The sequence below is a fragment of the Pelodiscus sinensis genome, chromosome 2 (assembly GCF_052426305.1).
Source record: "Pelodiscus sinensis isolate ZL-2025 chromosome 2, ASM5242630v1, whole genome shotgun sequence".
NCBI lineage: Eukaryota > Metazoa > Chordata > Testudines > Trionychidae > Pelodiscus > Pelodiscus sinensis.
In genome coordinates this window covers 196,495,571-196,517,818 of record NC_143053.1, presented here as the reverse complement: position 1 = coordinate 196,517,818, position 22,248 = coordinate 196,495,571, and the positions used below count along the sequence as shown (strand labels likewise).

General features: G+C 41.3%; 1 protein-coding gene across 5 annotated transcripts in view; it reads left to right on the top strand.

Annotated features, from left to right (window-relative positions):
• The window catches only part of OXNAD1 (oxidoreductase NAD binding domain containing 1), a 33,168-nt gene extending 18,148 nt beyond the window's left edge, over window positions 1–15,020 (top strand). For all 5 annotated transcript variants that reach the window (XM_075922116.2, XM_075922114.2, XM_075922113.2 and 2 more), the window contains 4 exons: window positions 666–807; window positions 4,726–4,968; window positions 12,815–12,923; window positions 13,631–15,020. In XM_075922116.2, the coding sequence (XP_075778231.2) occupies window positions 666–807; window positions 4,726–4,968; window positions 12,815–12,923; window positions 13,631–13,785 (649 nt within the window). In that variant the 3' untranslated portion in view covers window positions 13,786–15,020. The remainder of the gene's footprint in view (window positions 1–665; window positions 808–4,725; window positions 4,969–12,814; window positions 12,924–13,630) is intronic.
• Window positions 15,021–22,248: the final 7,228 nt, after the last annotated feature.

The following is a 22,248-nucleotide window of genomic DNA, read 5'->3' as shown; positions in this document are numbered from 1 at the left end:
GTATATAATTTTTAACAGTCATGTTTCTTACCCCCAGAAGAGAGCATGTGTAATTTAAATCTGTTTTCCTAATTTAGTTTTCCAAATCATTTCCCAGTAAGATACAGTAGTTCAAAAATAAAAAGGAGTAACTGCGATGTTGAAAATGGTGGGAACTGAGTCCTCCACTTTGGAGCTTGGTGACTTTTTAAGTACATAGCTAAACTCAAGTAAATGACTAATGTAAAAGTGTCGTGCCCCTTCTTTATGCAATGCACTTAAGCCCCCAAAACTATCTAAAAATAGGGCAATATAATATAGATGTATTTTACTTCCTGGTGATCTGGAAATAAAAAGAAATAATCCCGTCTCTTTACAGTTGTAGGTGAAAATAATTCTGATTTGAGGGCATTACTCAAGCTGTGTGTTCAGATACAAATTCTTCTTATTATTAACCTAGTAAAAATGGTTATACAACTTTGTAAAAAGTTTTGTTGAGCTTTATTATCGAAACATAAAAATACAAAAACCTGTTATTGCACTATTTCTGTTGGATTCTGAACCTTATAGAAATCAGAATATATGTTTTGGTAAATTCAGAATAGCTGATACCAACATTTCCTGTGTTGGGGGAAATTTGAGCATTCCTGGCTTTGTTTTTAAAGTTTCTTTTGTTTATTTCTTAGGGTAGATTTCTTTATTCCTGATGTTGCCGTAGTTGGTGGATTCTCAATATGTTCAAGCCCTGGTCTACTAGAAGAAGAGGGAGTATTGGAACTGGCAGTAAAACATACTGTCCATCCTCCTGCTCACTGGATTCACACTCAGGTAAATGATATTTGCACATGATTACATACTGATCACGTTATTTGTCACTTAGAACTTGAAGTCAGTTGTTAGATACAGCTTTGTAATATTACATAGCTATATCTAACCTCCTGTATCTGAAACTTTCCAGCAGTCATGTCCAGACTCACCAGTGCCAAATAAAGGGGAATAATCACTTTCCTAGATCGGCTGGCAATGCTCTTACTAATGCACTCCGATATGCCATTAGCCTTCTAGGTAACAAAGACACAGTGTTAACTCATCTCCAGCTTCTCATCCACTGTAATCCCCAGGTCCTTTTCTGCAGAACTGCTTAGCCAGTCGATCCTCGGCCTGTAGCAATGCTTGGGATTCTTCCATCTCAAGTGCAGGACTCTGCACTTGTCCTTGCTCTACCTCATCAGAGCTCTCATCAGAGGATGTGAGCTGTAGGAGGGAATATGGATCAGAAGAGAGCTCCAGGCTTGTGCAGACTGTTGGGGTGCAGGAGAGGGATCGGTGTGTGGGCTGTGGAAGGCAGTGTGGTGCAGGAGGGGGGGCCCCAGGCTGGGTCAGCTGATTGAAGTGCAGGATTGAGTGCAAGGTCTGGGAGGGGGTTTGGGTGCAGGAAGAGGTTCTGTCCTGGTGCAGAAGGGGGTGTGAGATGCAGGCTCTAGCCAGGAGGAGCTTACCATAGGTGGCTCCTGGCCAGATGTGCAGATGGGGTCAGGCAGGCTGCCTACATGCCAAGGCCTCACGCCTGCTCCCAGAAGCAGCTGGCTGCTGGCAGGTCTTTGCACTCTTCTTGGGGGTAGAGGAGCAGCAGGTCTCCCATGCACTGCCATGCTCCTAAGCACTGCTCCCACAGCTCCCATTGGCTGGGAACTGGTCAATGGGAGCTGTGAGGATGGTGCTGGGGGCAGGGGCAACATACAGAGCCATTCCACTCCCATCAGTCTCCTCTCTGGGGTGTACAGAGATGTACCGGCAACCACTTGCTTCCAGGAGTGGTGAGGGGCCATTGCATGCAGGCAGCCTGCCTAAGCCCTGCTGTGCTGCTGGACTGTTAATTTTTTCATAAATTGTGTTTTCTGAAAATAGCTGTTTGCAAGATTCACAGAAGATTGACAATAAAAATTAAGCAGGAATCTCCAGGTTGATCCTAACCCAGTAGTTTCTGTGTGACCTTGAACTGTACTTCTGTGGCTGTTAAATCATTGTAGTTTCATGCATCACTGGACTTCAAATGAAATGACTTGTTTTGAAAGGCTGTGTAGAAAATGTAGGACCAGTGTCACTGAGCTGCACGTTTAATGCGAGTATGCATGGAGGTTTCCTATTTCTTTGGTATTGCTCACTACATATTATTGAAAGCCTAACTTAATATTTTATCTCTGAGGCATCTCTGAAGATTTTTGATAGCTCCCTTCTTAACACTGCTATTGAATTTTCTCAATTAAATCACAGGAAAATACTCAGTTCATGTGTAAACTAGTTCAAAAGATGAGGCTAAAGAGGATATGAGCTGAGTTTCCTATTAAGCTAGTGCTTTGTTTCTGTAATGAGGAAAGGGGAAGGGAAAATGTAGTGACCTCTTTTAATCCTGTGATATTTATTAGGTAGGGAAGCTGAGAGACTTAATTGATTAAAATTAATTTGGAATGCATGTTGAGATTCCAGAATAAAGGATGCTGTAGAAATGCTAAATATTACTTATTTTCTTACTGCACCTGATTTATTTTTTAAATAGAGTTTTCCTGTTTAATTTTAACAACTTCAAGAAGACATGCTTCTACGGGTAAAGTTGTAGTGTAGGTTTTTTTCTGTTGAATCCATCTTTTCTGTTTTTCTCTGTGTCATTTCAGTGTAATGTTGGCAATTTACTACTAGTAGAGTGTGCTAGTTATATGGTACAGAGTGATGCTTCCTCACCAGATCACCCCATAATTAATAGTCTTCACTAACATGATGACTCTTAAAATAATAATCTTCTTTTCTCATGTAGATAGATACATAGGTGTGTCTTCCTCATCTGTCATTAAGATTATTCCACTGCTCCCTGAACTGTATAGAGGGGCTGCTGGTGTAAAACATTGGTGTCTAACTCAGTGTGTCCCAAACCCAAACTTTCTTCTAGAGACCACGGTGATGAGGGTTACAAAGTGAACTGGGAGGGTATTTTTGTCCCTTCCTATTTTTTTTTTTAATTTAATTTTCTGTGAGAAAGTTTGTCTTCCCCTGTTCCAGGTGGTACTTGTCCTCTTCTGAGGCCTGGAAGGAAGAAGGTGCCTCAGTGAGGCATGGAAAAATGGAATGAGCCTGCCTGTGTGCTAGAAAGAGGATGAAGAACTAGGCTCAAAAATCACACACAAAGGTTGTCTAATACTATTAGACAGGTGGATAAGAGGGACTCACCTAGTTGTCCACGTTACACACTGCAGTTGTTAGCAAAGAAAGAAATATTTTGGGTTTTAGGGTAATGATGCTATTTACTTTATAGGCTTGCTTGCTTCCTTACAATCCCAGTTCTGTGTAATATCTCTGCTTCAAAGAATTTTCTTTCCTTCATCTTTCTACTGGTAGTCTCTTGGGGCTTGGAGCATTGCTTAATTATACATGCCTGATGCTGATGGAAAATCTGTTTGTGGTAGACCTGTTTGAGACATTGTCACTTAACTATAAGCCCAAGAGTTACCTTTTTGATCGTGCTTTACTTATTGTTTTGTAAAGCACTTAAGACTGTAATTTCTCAGTCTGTTGGAGCCTGACAAGTGACTAGCTTAGTCTTCGGGTTCACTTCCTAAATGGTATTATAGTAATAGCATCCTACCAAAATGGCAAATAAGAATTAGTCTTTCAACATCCTGTCTCAATATTTTGTTTTGTTTTTCTTCACCTTAAAGTGAAGTGATTTGGCCTAGTCTGTTTCAATTGCTATTTCCTGATAATAAAAGAGACTTTTGAGAGGCAGCACTTTTTTGATCTGTGATGAATTGCCATTCCTAGTGATTTTTTTTTCTTCTCTGTTTTTTACCTTTCTTGCTTTTTGGGTTTGTCCTGCCCCCTCTGTGTGGTGTACTGTAGAGTGAGAACATACAGTTCTGGTCAGGAATTCTGTCTTCTCTTCCAGGTTCTGCTACTAACTCATGGTCTCAGTTCCTCCTTTACGCAAGGGTGTCAGTCTAGAACTGAAACAGCTTTCTCATATTCCAAGAGGGCATTCCTCAAGTATGATATATTCAGGGCAGTTTCATTTTTCCACGTATTAAATTTTATTTCCAGAGTTGTTCTCAGAAACTACCCTCTATTCATATCTGACTGAATTTTGATTTTGAAAGGGAAAAGCAAACCTTGTGGCTTTTGCAGTACTTTAAGAAAACAGGTAGAAATATCCCTGTTTCTTTTTGTGGTTTCTCTCCTTTTTTGAAGTGGTAGTGGGGAAGTCCTTTTTTTGGTCCACACTACTGCAGCATGACTTCTTCCAGTGGCCTGCTTCCTTTTCTCTTAGAAGAGCCTTTCTGAGAATTAGAGCTCTGGACTTAGTGGAAATCTCAGACTTTAACCTTGGGTCTTCACAGCAGCACACGTTTTTATTGTGTAAAAATTCTAGCATGAATCCCTCCTTAGTTGAAATATTCTGCATTAGCCCTCAGGGGGAAATGTCATCAGTCTTTCTTTATTACGGCTGTGCCTTGGCCTGAGGACAAAAACCTGGCCTCTTCAGGGCAGTCAACCAACTGACTTCAGATAACTGGGTTAATTTTGAGTGTGTGTTTTAGAATACTTGAGCTTTCCCTCACTGGTAAAATATGTAAAAACTAACAATGCTTATCTTATCCTGAAACCCAGCTTGTCTTATGATTTAGCCATGTAAAAATGTCTTGTGCTTTTGTCCTTTGCTTTTAGTTAAATCTAAAATATTTTATTTTCTATCTCTAGTGCACTCTTGACTCAGAAGTGGCTCTGCGAGTGGGAGGCAATTTCTTCTTTGATCCTCAACCTGCTGACTCCTCTGTAAACCTTGTGCTAATAGCAGGGGGCGTAGGAATCAACCCATTGTTCTCTATACTGCTACATGTAGCAGATTTTCTTAGGAATCAAGAGAGTGAAGGAAATGGGTATAAAATGGAAACAGTGAAGCTGTACTATAGTGCAAAAAACACTAATGAACTCTTATTTAAGGTAAGTAAAAGGAAACTAGAATTTCCTTGAATTCTTTGTTCTTTTCATAAGGTTTATTGTTCTTTTTGTTTATATTAGTGTAGTGAGAAGGAGTGCTACTCATAGACCGGGCCCCTCTTGGGCTAAGTGCTTTACAAACACAGAACAAAGACTATCCATTCCCCAGGAAGTTTGTATACCCTTTTTCTTGCTCCTGTTGATTTCTATGGTACAAAATCAGGCCTTATATTGTAAATTTTGTTATAATTCTCTGCATATCCCCCCTTGTTCCTGTTTTACTGACCTTAAATATCTTTGATTTGCTTTCTGTTTGGGAACATCTGACCTAATGATCCAGTGTAATGGTTGCCAAAGAGACAATTGAAAGCTAGTCACAGGTTGTCAAGTCAATCTGTAAAAGCAATTCTAATGGAAAATGTCTTCTGAAAAATTCTTTCTAAAATTACACAAAGGCCTATATTACATTTTCATGCATCTTCAAGGTGCCCACATTTACAAAGATTGCATAGTCAGGAAGCAATATCAGTACATGAGGAGGAACATCTAAAGAAATATAGTATTGTGGCATTAACCACAGCTGCAGTTAAAGCTCAAATATTTCCAAAATAAGCCTTCTACATTTCTATTCAAAAACCTATGCTGCTTATACTAATTAGCTCCTTAAAGACAATTAGCCAGTTTTTCAAAAGTCACATCTAAATTTTGATGCCTCTATTTCTGAGTACTCTTCTTAAGACACTGATTTTTTTTTCAAGAGCACTCATTAACTTCAGCTGGAATTTTGGGTGCTGATCACACCTATCATCAGACCCTTGCTATTAAAAACTCCCTAGATGAAGCTAGAGATTACTTTTGAAAATGAACCAGATAATTACTGATGGAATTTCAGAGAAGCTAGGATTTAGCTTTTTTCCGATCATGTGATTTACAGTCTTGGCTTATAGAATAAGAATTAAACTGATAATACTGTTGCTTCAAAATATTTTTTCTCCATGTAAAGCAAAACTGAATAGTGAAGTATTACATCCTATTGAGTGTATCTGTGCACATCAAATGGCTGAACATATGTATTGGTATTGTTTCAAAAGATTTAGTAAATGTCGTGCTGATGACTGTTGTTAAGATGGTTAACCCTGGATATTGACATCTTTTCTGCACAGAACAGCAGTATGTGTTATGCAGCATTATTTTTCAGTATGCAGAAGAGGTTCAAGTTAGGAATGTTAAAATGTGGTTAATTGACTGGTTATTCAACTAGTCAATAGGCACTTCCACATTCCTCCTTTGAAATGTATGAGAGCCCCCACTGGGGCTCTTGCACATTTCAAAGGAGGAATGCAGAACTCCACATACAGCCTGGGGCCAGCAGGAAGTCCTGCTGACTCGGGGCTACACTCTGGTGCCTTCTTTGAAATGTACAAGAGACCCCAGCAGGGGCTCTTGTGCATTTTAAAGACATGGAGTACTGGGTCAGCTGGGGACTCTCCAGCTGACCCTGGGCTCCACTGTCCTTTGAAATGCCACCTCCGTGTGTTTCAAAGGGGCTCCCACTGCTGCATGGAGCCCAGGATGAGCTGGGAGTCCCTAGCTGACCCCGGGCTCCACGGCAGCTGCCTTTTTGAAATGCCAGAGGCGGTGTTTTAAAGGGGCAGCCACCCCACAGTTGAGGATTATCTGTACAGCGGCTGCCCCTTTAAAACACCACCCCTGGCATTTCAAAGGGGCAGCTGCCATGGAGCCAGCTGGGGGCTGCCATGGAGCCAGCTGGGGACTCCCAGCTGACCCCGGGCTCCACGGCTGCCCCTTTGAAATGCCACCTCTGCATGTTTCAAAGGGGCAGAGGAGCCTGGGGTCAGCTGGGGGGTCCCCAACTGATCCCGGGCTCTGCATGGCATTTCCACAGAACCTGGGATCAGTTGGGGAGTCCCCAGCTGACCTTGGGCTCCATGGCTGCTTCTCTGAAATGCCACTTTGAAATACCTCTTTCCCCCTCTTTGCTGCCTCTATCTCATAGAGGCAACAAGTGGGGGTGGGGAAATCGACTGGTCTTTAACATCCCTAGTGCAAGTGTGTGCACCTGTGTGCAACAGCAGCACAAGGTTGCCAACAATGTCCCCCAAGTGTGTGTCAGAATCCTGATTCAGAGCTGAAAGGGTCACTTGGTTTCTCTTCATTTAGTTCTTGGCCTCCCAACAGAGGTGGCAGTAAATCTGCTGCTGTTTTTTGTGATGTGGACACATGCACTAGGAATTGAAATATATTAAACATATGCCACTAAACAGCTCTCTCATAGTCATGACTTTGGTGACCTTTTATGTCAAAGATGCCAACCCTCCCTTATTTTCAGTAATCTCTTGATTTTTTTTTATATGTACTTAAATTATTATTTCAGGCTTAAATTTATCAATTTTGCAAGTGCGCACACAGGGATATATATATTAAAAAGAAGTGTGTGCCTGTGTTACTAACCACCACTCAGGTCCAATGAATATAGCAAGTAACATTGTAGTTGGGGGGCATGGATATTCACCATCACCATCTCTAGTGCACATTTGCAGACTGACACTGAGTCTGATAGGAGGCAAGTTGTGATGGTTTTGAACAGGTTGGAGAACTGCTGAATTAACTGCCCAAACCAGAGGCTGTATTATGCCCTCTCTGGCACACATGTAGCCTGCTGGACTATGTTAATGTGCTGTAAGTACCTAAAGCAGGGGTGGGCAATAATTTTTGACAAGGGGCCAATTCAGAAATCTGGCTGTCCAGAAGGGGCACAGCCCCAGGCAGAAGGGGCAGGGCCAGGACACTTCTGTGCTTTCTGGCCCACAGACCCTCATTGGTTTGGGGGTGGAGGAGCGTGTGAAGTCTCCTCCCACCCCCAAGAGAACCACCAGCTGTTCTGAACAGCTGTCTGTCCCCTCTAGTTGCCCACACCCCTGGTGGTGGGAAGAGACTTCGCACGCTACCCTGCCCTACCCTGCCCTCAGGTCAGTCAGGGCCTGGGGCAAGGGGAGCATGCAAAGTCTGCCCCTGCCCTGCAAGAGAGCACTGCACTTAGTCACCCGCGAGCTGAGCAGCAGCTGTCAATTGACTTTAAGTGCCGAACCCCTTGCAGTGTGGGAGGAGACTTCACGCATTCCCCATATCTCCTGGTTAATCAGGGCTTGTGGGCAAGAGGAGCACATGAAGTCACCTCCTGTCCTGCAAGAAGCGTGCAGAGCTTCTAAGCACTGTGCACTCCTTGCAGTGTGGGAGAAGGGTGGGAGGAGACTTCGCGCATTCCCTTTTTCCCCCAGAACCGAGGCCTTGGGCGCAGGGGTGCAGCAGGACCTCCATGGGCCAGATCAACCTGTTTGGCTGGCCGAATCCGGCCCACGGAGGCCCTTTAGCCCACCCCGATCTAGAGTATTCCAGGAAGGTCCACATTGGGCAATTAGAGTACAACACACAGCCTATGCAGTGGCCTTATTAATAGTCACGGCAGCTTGTCTCCTATTAAACTCTTACCATGGAGTCTGCAGAAGAGAAGAAGCCAGAGTGGCCGGAGGAGGCAGTGATAGTAGAAAAGGAGAGAGGGAACTGAAAGAGGAAAGGGAAGAAGACCATCATTCTGTGAGGGAGGTCCAGGCTGAGGACTGACCAAGATAATTAAGGCCATAAAGTGGCATAGGCAGGCATCTTTCCTCTTCCCCACTACTGACTTTGACCATAGTCAAAGGTCTTGGTTTCTTGAGGTGGAGGGAAAGGGAAGGTTGGTGTAGAGAGAAGTCCAACTTCCCTAATTGTTTTAAAAAAAAAATCCCTAAAAGTCTCAGAACAAGATTGACATCTCTGTGTTTTGATTATGGCTGGATAAAATAAGTTTAAAAGTTATAAATTTCAATTTCAATTTTTTAATTGGTTATATAAATTTCACACCCTAAAATGTCAAGGGCCTGACTGAGAATTTCTTGTATAATTTGAAAATGCGAAGTCACTTTTTTTGGCATGAAATTTTGCAATTTTGAATTTAAAATGCTGGGTTTGGTCAAATTTCTACTGAAGAGATTAGACAAAATGAAGATGTAGAAATGGTAGCACAGAGCTGGAAGCTATGCGTCCTTGTAACATAAGGGTTGCTAAGGATAAAAATATTAGCAATTATGATGTGTTCAGAATTTGCTAATCCTAGAAGTGTAAGTACCTATATCAATTTTCTTTAAAAAGCATTTTTAAAAATTTCTTCTGTTTTCTAGCTCAAAAGTGTGAAAACATAGATGTGGGAGGTGGGGATTTTAGTACTGTGTTTCTTGCCCAGAACTAGTTTTCATCATGTTGCTGTAACATCATCTCATACTACTATGTGGATTGTTTATAGTTTGTAATCATACTTTGCCATCATCTGAATGTTTGTGACAGTTTAAGGATCAGGTATTGCAGCACTTGGGTGTAAGGTCACTGATGTAACTTGTTAGGGTGCATCTACACAGCACCCTTAGCTCAAAATAAGCTACTTGAAGGAAGTAGACTGTAAATGGGTGAAAACTTCCAATGAAACAATATTTATGATTTGCAAACCAAGTTTAGGAAACTCTGGTGTATTTAAACACATTAAGGGATTGAGCTGCAAGATGGCTGCTGTACAGATTATCCAAGATAAAACATAAGGGGAAGCCTGTTAGTATAACGTTGTCTAAAGTGCTTGTATCTGCCAATAGGTTCTGACTTCTGTTATTCTCCTGAGCGAGAAAAAGTCAATCTGCGCAAGTCACGCATTGCAGAGACAAATTAAAATAAAATAATGTCTTGCATATGACATTAATAAAATAATGCAGAAGTTGTTGTGACAGTTGGCAATGATTTGCCCTCATCTAATGGAAGGTCTTTGTGTTTGACCATAGCACTTTTGTGATACGATTACAAAGGCAAGGAAGATAGGTAGTGGAAAATCAGGGCTACTTTCATCCACTGATTGCATAGTGATATTGTTTCGTGTATCGGAGATAGGAATTATGGGCATGATACCGTAAACTAGGCAAAGAATTGATGAGTTTCCCCCTCTTAGTTACAAAAACCCTATTGCATAGTATGGCTATGACACTTAATGAAATTAAAAGGTAACGTTTCTTACAGTTTCTTTCAGTAAAAAAATCTGTAAATGCTGTGATACTTGCCAGTCAGCCCTCAGTTTGTCATGTCTAAATTACAAGTTTTTTGGGATGCAGACTCTCTCTCGCAATGGATCTGTGTAGTATCTAACCCAGCAGGGTCCCCTCACTGGGGACTGTAGAGTTTATTGTAATGTAAACAATAAATAAATTGGGGGAAGTGGCAATTATATGATCCTTGTTTCTCAATTTTGCTAGGCAAGTCAAAATTAATCAAACATTATGCATTATGAAAGGTGTATTGTCTGCACAACTCAGTAAAGAATTTTCTTTCTACTTGCAGTATTGCATAATTAAGTCAGATACATCCTTCAGGGTAAAAGAAGATATTTGCTTCTGCTAACGCATCCCATGTTCTTTGCTTGTGGGGGCAGAATAACACACCTGCATCAATAGCTTCATTCAGTAGTGCAACAGCTAAGGTTCCTGTGTGCTTGATAAATAAATATATGCAGTTTTTAATGAGGATGGGGATGCCTGTACTTTCTAGAAAATCTACTTCTACAATTTTGTGAGAGAATAGTCTTTATATTACAGCATTTTGGAAAATAACTGTGTGATAAGATGACTACAGGTTACATTGCCATATTTTAATGAATTATTATGTGTATTCTTCATGATCTCTTGAAATTTAGCTTTCAGAATAAAAATTCATTGATCGATTTGTAAATCAGGATATGGGGCTTGGTGTTCCTTGTTATGAGATTACTCCATATTAAACGTTCCAGGAGACCTTTAGTGCTTCAGCAAGAATATGGAGGACCCTTTAACCCCAAAGAAAAAATTGCTTGTGAAGCAGGCCTTCCTTTATCACCTTCTCATGCTAGAATAGTTCATTGCTCTGACATTTTCCCTTGTGCATTCTCTTCAGCAACTTCATAGGCAGTTACTATTCTTCAACTCCCATTGAAAATGTAGCTCTATGGTATATTACCCACTATATAATTATACCATATTAATGTAGTGTTTTTCCAGTTGCTGCTTAAATAGCTGTCTCAAGTTTCATTAAATGTGAATGTGACTGTTCTTCCCTTCCCACCTTCCAGTCACTATGAGAAGAGAGGTCTTTTGTCCAGCTGCCATATCCATTTTGTACATTCGTTGTCAACTGGCGGATTCAGACAGACAGAGGAAAAAAACATCTCTGACACAAGGATGCTGGGGAAGCGCTGCCTTTCTCAGTCAGCACCCATTGTTAGCACTGAGGTGTGTGAAGAATCATGGCCTGCACTCCTTGAGAGTGAATGTATAACCAGCAGCGAGGTCAACATCCACTACTGGCCCTGAGCCAAGGTGGGGGTGGGGAGAGGCAGCTCTTTGCCTCCAGAAGAGGCAAGGCCTGGGGCGAAAGGGGAAAGGCTGAGGGCAGCCAGCTCTCAGCACTGCTCGGGCCACAGTCTCCCCCTTCCTCCAACCCTGCAAGCTGCTCAGAGCAGCACTCTGGTGGCAGTTCAAAGGGGCCTGGAGCTCTGGCCACTGCTGCATTGGGCCTGATAAGCAAGGGGGCAGCCTGTGAATTTGCTTATGAACCTGCTTAGCCTGGACCAGATATCTCTCATCTTTTGAAGAAGATTTGACTAAAAAAATCACAGAACTCTGCACAGTTCCCCGAGTATCTTGTGAACGGAAGTTGGCAATAATATGGAAGTAAAATTGGGTCTGTATCAAGGGTATTGGCAGAGCTGTTTGCAGCATTGTCTATCTGTATACCTTGTCCTATTTGAGGGTCTCTTATTTTCATGGGCACTAGAGTTCGCCCAAAGTCTTCAAAGTGAGTTAAAGGACATCTCTATATATTTCTGTATCTATTCTAAATCCAGGCTTGTTCTCATTGACCGGGAAGCCCATGACAGATTACTCAGACTAGAGGGTAAACAAGCTACAGGATACTGCATTACAGAATATAGTTTGGATTTACATCATAATCTAGCAAATATCCTATAATCTACTTTCTTTAAAATTAATTTGTGGAGCTTTGCCTGTTACCTTTAGTTATAGAAGTCCCAAGTTGCTTAAATCAGAAACTAATGAAGTCGTAGTTGTGAAACTTCATTACAGTGCTAGTCTAGTAATTTTCACTGAGCATTGACATGAGGCCACTGGGATTTAGGTGAGAATGAGCAAATTTGTGGATTATAGAATTGAGAATTAATGAGTTTCTACTCAGAGCCTTAATAGGGTTAAAAATTTAGCCTGTGGGTAGTTTTAATTTTTCTTGAAATATAGGCCAGTATATTATCAAGGGGAGGTGGTTCCAGACTTGTACCAAAAGGACAATTGAAATGCACAACTTGTTCATTTTTAAGTAAAAACATCAGGTTTCTGGAAAATGGAGGGAGGAAATGGAGACCAGTTTGCCTTTTTGACAGCTTCACAGCTGCAATAGGAGAAGCCACAAAAGAGCGGAAATAGTTATAAGATGCAAGTGTGGTTTAATTACAAATTACAGTTGCAGAAACAGAGAAAAACATCAGCAATATAATTGGTAGTATATTCAGATTCCAGATAAAGAAGTCGAAAGTGCTTAAAGTTCTGTCTTGTTAAACTCAAATAATCAAATTCTTAAATTAAGAGAATTTGCAGTACAGAATCATAGCATATATACTATAGTACAGTCAACCGTGTTCTGGGATTCTGTGCACACATCTGCTTTGATTTAATGGACTCTGTGGTATGACCAAGTATGTCTAATATTCCAGAATAATATCTTTGGTTTGATGAATGAATTTCCTGGAAAGATCACATGCAGTTTCCATGTTACCCAACAGAGTTCAGAAATCAGTGAAGAACTTCAGCCCTATATCACTGGTATGTACTGTGGTGTTGCCTAGAGATGTTAAAGCAATTGGTTTGGAGGGAATTATGACTGTAGTGTTGTTCAGCCTATACTGAAGTGAATTTTAGTACTCTTACAGATGTTTGTGCATAATCCAATGTTTTATATTATCTAACAAATTATCATACAAAATGGGGAGGAGCCCAGTGGATAAGTGGGAAAATGTGTACCTGAGAAACATGAATAATCTAATTGTATGTACTTTTTGGTCCTTTTTAAACTTCATACCCAGTCCTCTCCTCTGCGTGTTAAGTGCTTATATTATTTTGCTCAAAGCTGTAATGACAAAGCAGGATAAATCCACAGCTATTAAGTGATGTTGGATCATCATTTCCACTGTCCTTGTCACAGAGGGAGAAAGAGATCTATTCTCAACTAAATATGGGATATTTTAATTGTACAGTATTATGACTGTTATTATTAGTAATTGAACAACAAATGTCTTGCAAATTAACACTGGGTTTTTTTAAAAACTGATGTTAGCTTTCAGGTAACTAAGTGGTTTTGTATACTTCTGTGTGTGGTTTCCTAACTTGAGCAACCTTAAACAGAGGACGGGTGTTGGAGTGCAGAACCACTAAATTATGTTTGAAACTTTTAAGCCACTGCCTTTTGACTATATAAATATCTATTTTCATATTAATTTTCTGTTCTTATCTATGTGTATTTTCTTTGGTAGAGGGAAGAATATCTGAAAAGGAACTAGAAAAACATGTGTCTAAGGATACTTTATGGTACATCTGTGGTCCACCTCCAATGATAGAATCTATATCCAAACTACTAGAAAACTTTGGTGTTCCTACAGACTGCATTTACTTTGAAAAGTGGTGGTAGCAATGGCTACTTAGTAGAAAATAAAAACTGAAAAAAACTAATCTATGTATTTTGAGAAATAAAAAATGCCTGAAATACACAGAAGATAGATTCTACTATGACCTCACTGACTGCAAGATTCACTATATGCACACGAAATCTTCTTGTATCTCATAACAGTTCCTAAGTTATTCTATAATGCACTCTGATTTGGGTTATTATTGTTTTATTGCTTTTGGAAGAAAAGCATAATGTATTTTATATTAAAGACACGAGCCATTTGATTTTTGTATTTCAGTCATTTGCTATTGATTTTTATATAATACTTTGTTAATAAGTAAGCTTTTAAATATTCAAATACTATTTTTATGGCTAAAAGTTAACATGTAATTAACTGTGTAAAAATGACCAGATTTAGTCTGTAACATATTAATTCAGACCATAATTTTGTAAGCTAAGCAAGGTCCGACTGAGTCACGAATTCCTGAGGATCTCATCTCCTGGCTGCTGCGGATAGTGATATTGACCAAGTACCAATATTGGCACAATCCCCAGAGTCTTATTTTGATGCTGTAGCCTGCGAAGGGTGCTGTTCTTCTGAGATTACAGTTCTTTGAATGAGATTTAAAACAGTTATTGACCAGTTCTGGGTATTAAAGATCCTATAACTATTTTCAAAAGACTGTTTCACCGCCTCTTGGACTAATTCTGAATTGTATTCTGCTATCTAAACTTCCTTTTAATTAATTGGATCATTTACTTATTCACTTTCTGTTATATAAGGGGGAAAAAGCCATTTAGATGGGTTTCTGTATACTACTGCCAGCTGTATTGGTGGTAAGTGAAAGAGCAGTATACTCCGGTATGAATATAGATTGTTAATTATGTGAAATGTTTTGAGGCTAACAAAGTGCTACATAAATCACGTCATATAATAGAACACCAGAGTTATGAACTGACCAGTCAACCGCATTTGGAACTAGAAGTTCATAATCAAGAAGTAGCAGAGATCCCCCTCGTACCCCAAAAGCACCAACTATAGTACAGCACTTGGATTAAATGTAAATTACTTAAAAAAAACAAAACCCACAGGAAAGCATTGTTGGTTTTTGTTTTGTTTTGGCATGGTAGTTTCAAAGCTGCATTAAGTCAGTCTTTGTCTGTAAACTTTTGAAAGAACAACCATAGTGTTGTTTCTGCTCATTTCCGACATGTTTGAAACTCTGTTATGGTGTGATTTAAGATATTTAAACATGCATGTGATTTGTCTGTTGCTTAAGAAATAGAAGTCTTCATAATAATGAGCAAACTGATTTTCTCAACATCCATACAGAGGATTCCTTGAAAAGGAGTCATATAAGACTGTAGAGCCCTTCTGATTCCACAACAGTGAGCTATAGATATCCACATCTGATGATGTATATATTTGGAAATGTGTGGGGTTCGAGATACAAAATGTGTATCTGCATCTCCATCCATATTTGCAAAAATGAGCTGTGAACATATGCATCCATATCTGCAGATAGCCAAAGATTTTTGCAGAGCTCTGCAAAAGACTACACTCACACTTTCTTTTCCTGCAGTGTATATACACATCCCTTCTTAAAGATAAATACATGGAACTAGAGATCACCACGGTCTATCTTGCATTTGCTTCCTCACATGTAGGAGAGGAACTTGTAACTTATTTAAGGTGTGTCTACGCAGCACCCTAAGATCAAAAGAAGATATGCAATGAGCTATTTCTAGCCATTCCTTATCCTTCATGCAACAAGGTTTACCAGGATGGCAAAATAGCATGCCCGTTATTTCGAAATAACAGGTGGCTTGTGTAGACGTGGGGTAGCTATTTCGGGATTCCTCTGGTATCCCAAAATAGCTGTGCAGTGTAGATGTATCCTTAGTGTTTATCCATATGGATTCCACTCTTGCTCTCTGTGCACTGAATGCTTTTGAGATCAGATGCTTTTGACTATCATTTTCTTTTGGGGACCATATCTATGCCCTAAATGTCCTTGCACCTCCAAGACAAAGGGGATTCAGGGTGTTGCAGGCCCAACGGTTCTTCATTTCCTTCTTGCTGCCTATAGCAGTGATATAAAATCTTTGCCATGTCCATCTGCTGGCTTTGGAATCTGTACAACACAGGCCATAGAACCTCCCCCAAAATAATTCCTAGAGAATGTCTTAGAAAAACAGCTCAATTTAAAAATTACCAGTGATGGAGAGACCTTGGTTGATTGTTGCAAAGATTAGATCATATAGGTAGTGCTTTGCCCATATGCTCTCTTTTATTTAAAGAGAAGCTGGATAAATTCATGGAGGTTAGGTCCATAAAAGGCTATTAGCCAGGGGATAAAATGGTGTCCTTGGCCTCTGTTTCAGAGGCTGGAGAGGGATGGCAGGAGACAAATCGCTTGATCATTGTCTTCGGTCCACCCTCTCTGGGGCACCTGGTGCTGGCCACTGTCGGTAGACAGGATACTGGGCTAGATGGACCTTTGGTCTGACCCAGTACAGCCGTTCTTATGTTCTTATGTTCTTATGTTAAGCTACAGTCCTCTCTGTAGAGCATTATGTGAGAAGTAAAATCCCTAGATTGAAAATGAGTTTCTTCATGCAAAACTCCAATGCCATTTAATGACTGGCACTCCTACCGCCTCTCTTGCTGGGGAAGGAAAGAATGGTTGGTTACTTTTATAATTGTTGTTCTTCAAGATGAGTTACTCATGTCCATACCCAATATGTGTGTGCACATGCCGCCTGCATAATGATCGGAAGATTTTTTCCTGTGGTGACACCTCTTGGCCTACCTGGCTCCTGCTTCAGTTCCTTTTTGCCAAAGGCAGGGAGGGTCTGGAATGAACGTGACCAACACATCTCAAAGAGCAACAATCACACAAGGTAAGTAACTTTTCTTCGAGTGATTGTTCATGCGCATTCCAATATGCGACTAATCAGCAGTTTGTACGGAGGAGGGGTCGGACCTCAGCTTGTTGCCGAGGGCAGTACAGCTCTACTGAACACTGCATGATCCCATGCCTGCTGGGTGATTGCATCATGAATAATGAAGGTATGCACGGAGGACCACTTCACGCCCTGCAGATGTCCTGAATCAGAACTTGTGCCAGAAAGTCCACCAAAAAGGCTTGTGCCCTGGTGAAATGCGCTGTGATAGGTGAAGATAGCACCTTAGCCAAATCATAGCACAGCTTGATACACACAGTGATCCAGGATGACAGGTGCTGTGACTTAATCAGGAGGCCCTCATACATTCTATGATTGAGACTAAAAGTTGTGTTGACCGTCAGAACAGTTTAGTGTGCTCAGTACAAAAGATAAGGGCATGCCTTATGTCCAAGGAATGCAGCACCCTATCCCTGTGTGTAGCATGGGATTTTTTAGGAAGAAAAATGTCCTGGTAGATATGAAAAGGCAACACCACCTTCAGCAAAAAGGATGGATGGGGGCACAGCTGCACCATATCCTTATGAAAACTATACAGAAGTAAGAATCCACTGTTCCACCGTTCATCTGGTGGAAGAAATAGCTACCAGGAAAGCCACTTTGTAGGAGAGGTTGGCTAGAGAACAGATAGCCAAGGGTTCAGACGGGAGCCATGACCTGAGAGTGAGACATCTCAGTCCTCTGCTTGAGCAAGGTGATGGGCACTTGAATCAGAGTTCTCGGTCAGACACTTTTCTCATCCCCTGATTACTGGGATTGATGTATTCCTTTACCATGAACTCTCTGGTACCTAGGGAGGAAACTGATGCAAGAGGCAGGGTTCGTGATCATGAGACCTCTGGCAGGAGCCAAGCAGTTCTGGTATTTGGATTTGATGAACCTCACTTCAGTGATTCTCAACCTTTCCAAACTATTGTACCCCTTTCAGGAGTCTGAGGCCTGACCCTTGCCACCTGGGGCTGAAGCATCTAACTTAGCTTTGTGGGATGTTGGGCATTTGCCTTGCTTGCTGCCCCCTAACACTAGCCCAGCACTTGCAATGCCCTAAACACATCCTGTGACCTCCTTCAGGATCACAGCCCTTCAGGTTGAGAGACCTTGATTTAGAATTGCTGTACCCTCAAGAAGACTTCTGCATCACCTCAGAGGTATGTGTGCTTGGGGTTGAGAACTAGTACCTTATCTGATCTGGCTGCCAGGTCCTACACTCAGACCAAACTTTCTTATACTTGACTGCCTAGATGCAGATATCACCCAAAAGAGTCTGTTCACCTAGGCTGTGTCTAGACTGGCCAATTTTTCTGGAAAATCAGCCGCTTTTCAGGGAAAACTTGCCAGCTGTCTACACTGGCCACTTGAATTTCCGCAAAAGCACTGACTTCCTACTGTAAGAAATCAGTGCTTCTTGCAGAAATACTATTCTGCTCCCATTCAGGCAAAAGTCTCTTTTGTGCAAAGCTTTTGCACAAAAGGGCCAGTGTAGACAGCTCAGATTTGTTTTGCGCAAAAAAGCCCCGATGGCGATCGGGGCTTTTTTGCGGAAAAGCGCGTCTAGATTGGCCACAGACGCTTTTCCGCAAAAAGTGCTTTTGCGGAAAAGTGTCCGTGCCAATCTAGACGCTCTGTTCCGAAAATGCTTTTAACAGAAATCTTTTCCATTAAAAGCATTTCCGGAAAATCATGCCAATCTAGACGCAGCCCTATAGTTCTGACCAATCTGCAGCAAAGCAGGAAACCTTCCACTGGAATGACTTAGAAAAGTCTCTTCCACTCAGCTTGAGAGATGAGCATCTCAGTATCAGTTACTTTAACCCCATTTCAGCCAATATAGGCCTATTTACCATCTCTGAAGCAGTTTGGACTGTCTTGTCAGCAACTGAAGTGTTCAGCCAGTAGTAATAACTATGTATCACTCTCCTATTTGGTGCCATGCATTTTCTCACCCTACAAGGTCTAGATTTTTAAGGGTTCTATTTCTGTGTTTTCTCCAGGCAGAACCCCACCCCCTGAGCCTCAATATCATAGTAACAGTAATGATGAGTCCCCACTTTTAGCAACCTATTCTCTTTACCTCCAAAAACTGCCTTTGTAGTAGACATTATACCACTTTTAGGGGGAGAAGAGATTTAGGTCTTTATGGCAGGTTTCCCTTATACAGTGCTTTAGACGAGCTTACTTTCAAGCCTCATGCTAAGTTCCTGGCCAAAGTGGTTTCACCATTCCAAATGAATGGAGAATGGAAAATTCGGTACTAATTTCTTTTCTGAGGATGACTTCTCCCAGTCCATTATTCCTGGGCTATAGAAGAAATAGTAGGATGCCATTGCTTACATGTGAATCATCTTGTTTCCAAAGGATGCAGGGCAGTAAAAACAGACATTACCTAGCTTGTAATGTATTCCCATGGGACCAAAGTGGAACCTTGGCAATTTCTTCTGTACAGCAGTTACTTTTTTGTTCAGGCTGCAGCCATAGAGTAATGGGATAGTTAGGGCTTTATATTGTCACTGTAATAACTGTCTCCATAGTTCCTATTGCTTTTCCTGGGGTCAGCTATGGTTCTCTGAGACACCATTTTATTTTTCCAGCAACATCATCCTTACCTAAAAGCATCTTCAAATGGGGGTCTCCTACTACCCCAATAATATTGGAGCAACTGGAAAAATTAACCCTCCACCCCCACCTCCAAGCATGTTGGGAGACTGATCAGAAATATTTGCTTTCTATGGGCCAAGGCTGAGGAAAGGAGTCGGGCATAGGGTAGCATTTGATAGCCAGAATTCTCCCATTTGCAAATGTAAGTTTAAATGGATCAGTGTGGCAGTCTGATATTGCTGTTTTAATGAAAAACAGTTGCTGGTTTGCTCAGTGCAGAAGGGACCAAGGTAGTTGTTTGCATACATAAAGGCTGTGTCTAGACTGGCCAGTTTTTCTGGAAAATCATCCGCTTTTCCGGAAAAACTAGCCAGCTGTCTACACTGGCCACTTGAATTTCCGCAAAAGCACTGACTTTCTACTGTAAGAAATCAGTGCTTTTTGCGGAAATACTATGCTGCTCCCGTTCGGGCTAAAGTCCCTTTTGCGCAAAACTTTTGTGCAAAAGGGCCAATGTAGACAGCTGAGATTTGTTTTCCGCAAAAAAGCCCCGATCGCGAAAATGGCAATCGGGGCTTTTTTGCGCAAAAGCACGTCTAGATTGGCACAGACACTTTTCCGCAAAAAGTGCTTTTGCGGAAAAGCGTCCGTGCTAATCTAGATGCTCTTTTCCGAAAATGCTTTTAATGGAAAACTTTTCCATTAAAAGCTTTTCCGGAAAATCATGCCAGTCTAGACATAGCCAAAGAGTAGGATGTGTTGCATTGAGGAGATCAGAACTGGCATTTCAAAGCTTAGTTTGGAGGGTAGCCATCACCTTCCTGAAAAGTGAGCTTCTGTGATATTGGCAGTGCTAGAGCCCGAAAGAAGCGGACAGTTTCCAACCTGCTTTCCATTAAAGTCAATCTTTACATGTACTTTCCTCAGGACTCTTAAGCCATTAAACTGGTTTATACTATATCAATAAGGCTTATTCTCCCTGTATCACAAATACCATCTCCCTTTCACACCCTGCTGCCTCAGACTTAAACATGAACAGAAAGTTAAACCAAGCTAGTCACTTGATAAAAGTTATTTCATATCCTTTTGCTCTTGTAATTATCCCTTCCCCAATTACGCCTTTGGCCTGACATGTTTTGTGTAGCGTGAGAAAAAAAGGACAGGTCTTATTCATTGTAAGAGGTAATGTACACCTCAAGTATCACAGAAACAATTGTAGCAATTTGACTAACTGTACCAGTAGGCTCTGAACTAACAGATATAATTTGAAAAAAAATCAGATTCCTAATACATGCTTTCTTACCTGACAAACTTTTAGCCTGTTGGCAAGCACACAGATTTCCTTACATGGACCAAAGAACAACTTAGATCCATACGCATCATGGCTGTAAAAAATTCTCACTTGCCTGAAAAAATTTCTTGAGGTCCACAAATCTCTGTGATGCCTGTACGTTATATTCTTTAGTCTCAACACTAAGTAGTTGTTTGTGGTGCTGCCTTACTGATGAATAGTTTAGCATCTTTTGCATCTTACTAGTTTAATAGTAAAATGTCAGCATTTTCGTACCACAGAAGTAATTTATAATTCATTTGATCTGAAGCCATTTTAATTGAAGAAATTGGAAGAATTATTCATGCAGTGTACAGACATACAGGCCAGTAGCAATAGTGTTTATTTAGTCCAGAGTGATAGCAGAGGCTTCTGCCTGTTTCCTATTTGAAGGGCACCAATGTAAAGGGAAAACAACAAACATCCTGCTGATGATGTTGAAGAACCATCACATTTCATTTTGGAAAAGTGTTCTGCAATCTTTGGGTGGTAAAGAGGGATGGGCCATTACTGGAAAAAATGAGACATTTGAAAAAACAAGTTTGATACATTCTTACATAGTCTCTTTTTAGAAAGTGGTTTTTAAGTTCCCTTGTGCTGGTACTATATTACATTAAATGTATTCCTAATGTACTAGTCACCATGAGCTCATTTGTTATTGTGGGAATGATGAGATACTTCTATGGGCCTGCCATTAATTAAGTAGAAAATGGTTTATGGCCAGTTACCATTATCACATCACAGCTATCCGCTGCCTCGGCTGACAGGGTGTTTTGGAACAACTAAATCTCTTAAACCATTATGATGTTTTTTTTTCTCATATGGATGAAGTGCTGAACGTGGTACAGGTTGAACCTCTGTAATCTGGACTTCCCTAGTCCAGCAACACACATGGTCCAGCATCATCGGCCACCCAATGGGTGCTCTGGGGCTGGAGCATTCACTGGGAAAAACGGGCAGGCTGGGGCCAGGAGCATTGCTGGACCAAGGAATAGTGGAGCCCTGGGGCTGGTGGTAGGTAGCGCAGCCCTGGAAACTCTGTTGCAGGTATCCAGGAACAGAGTTCTGGCACTGAGGAGTGTCAGGGGGAGCAAGATCCAGAGACTTGGTGGGTGACTGGAAGGAAAGCCCCAGAGGCTGGGAGCAGAGCCCCAAAGGGCCAGTAGCCAGGAATGGAGCCCCAGCCTCCCAGCAGCACAGTCTGGGTAAGCTGGAGACCTGGCAGGCCAGCAGCTGGGAGAAGAGCCTTGGGAGCCAGTGACAGAGTGAGAAAGCGCTGGCATTGATTGGGGCTGGTCTGGCAAATTCCCTGGTTTGGGACCGGTTGGGTCTCAAGGGTGCCAGACCAGGGAAGTTCAACTTTCAGTTGACTTAAGTGAACAGCACAAATACACTCTTGCTGATGAAAATTTTGTGCCATGATCATTAGCCCCACATACATGGGACTCATGTCACCATTAGCAGCACTTGACAAATCAATTAAACTCTGCATAAAATCTGTAGAAAGCTTGCTGGTTTAATAAAAAGTAAATGTAATGTAAAAATAGTCCCATCAGCCCTGTGCATCACTGGCATGCTGTGGTTCTTGCACT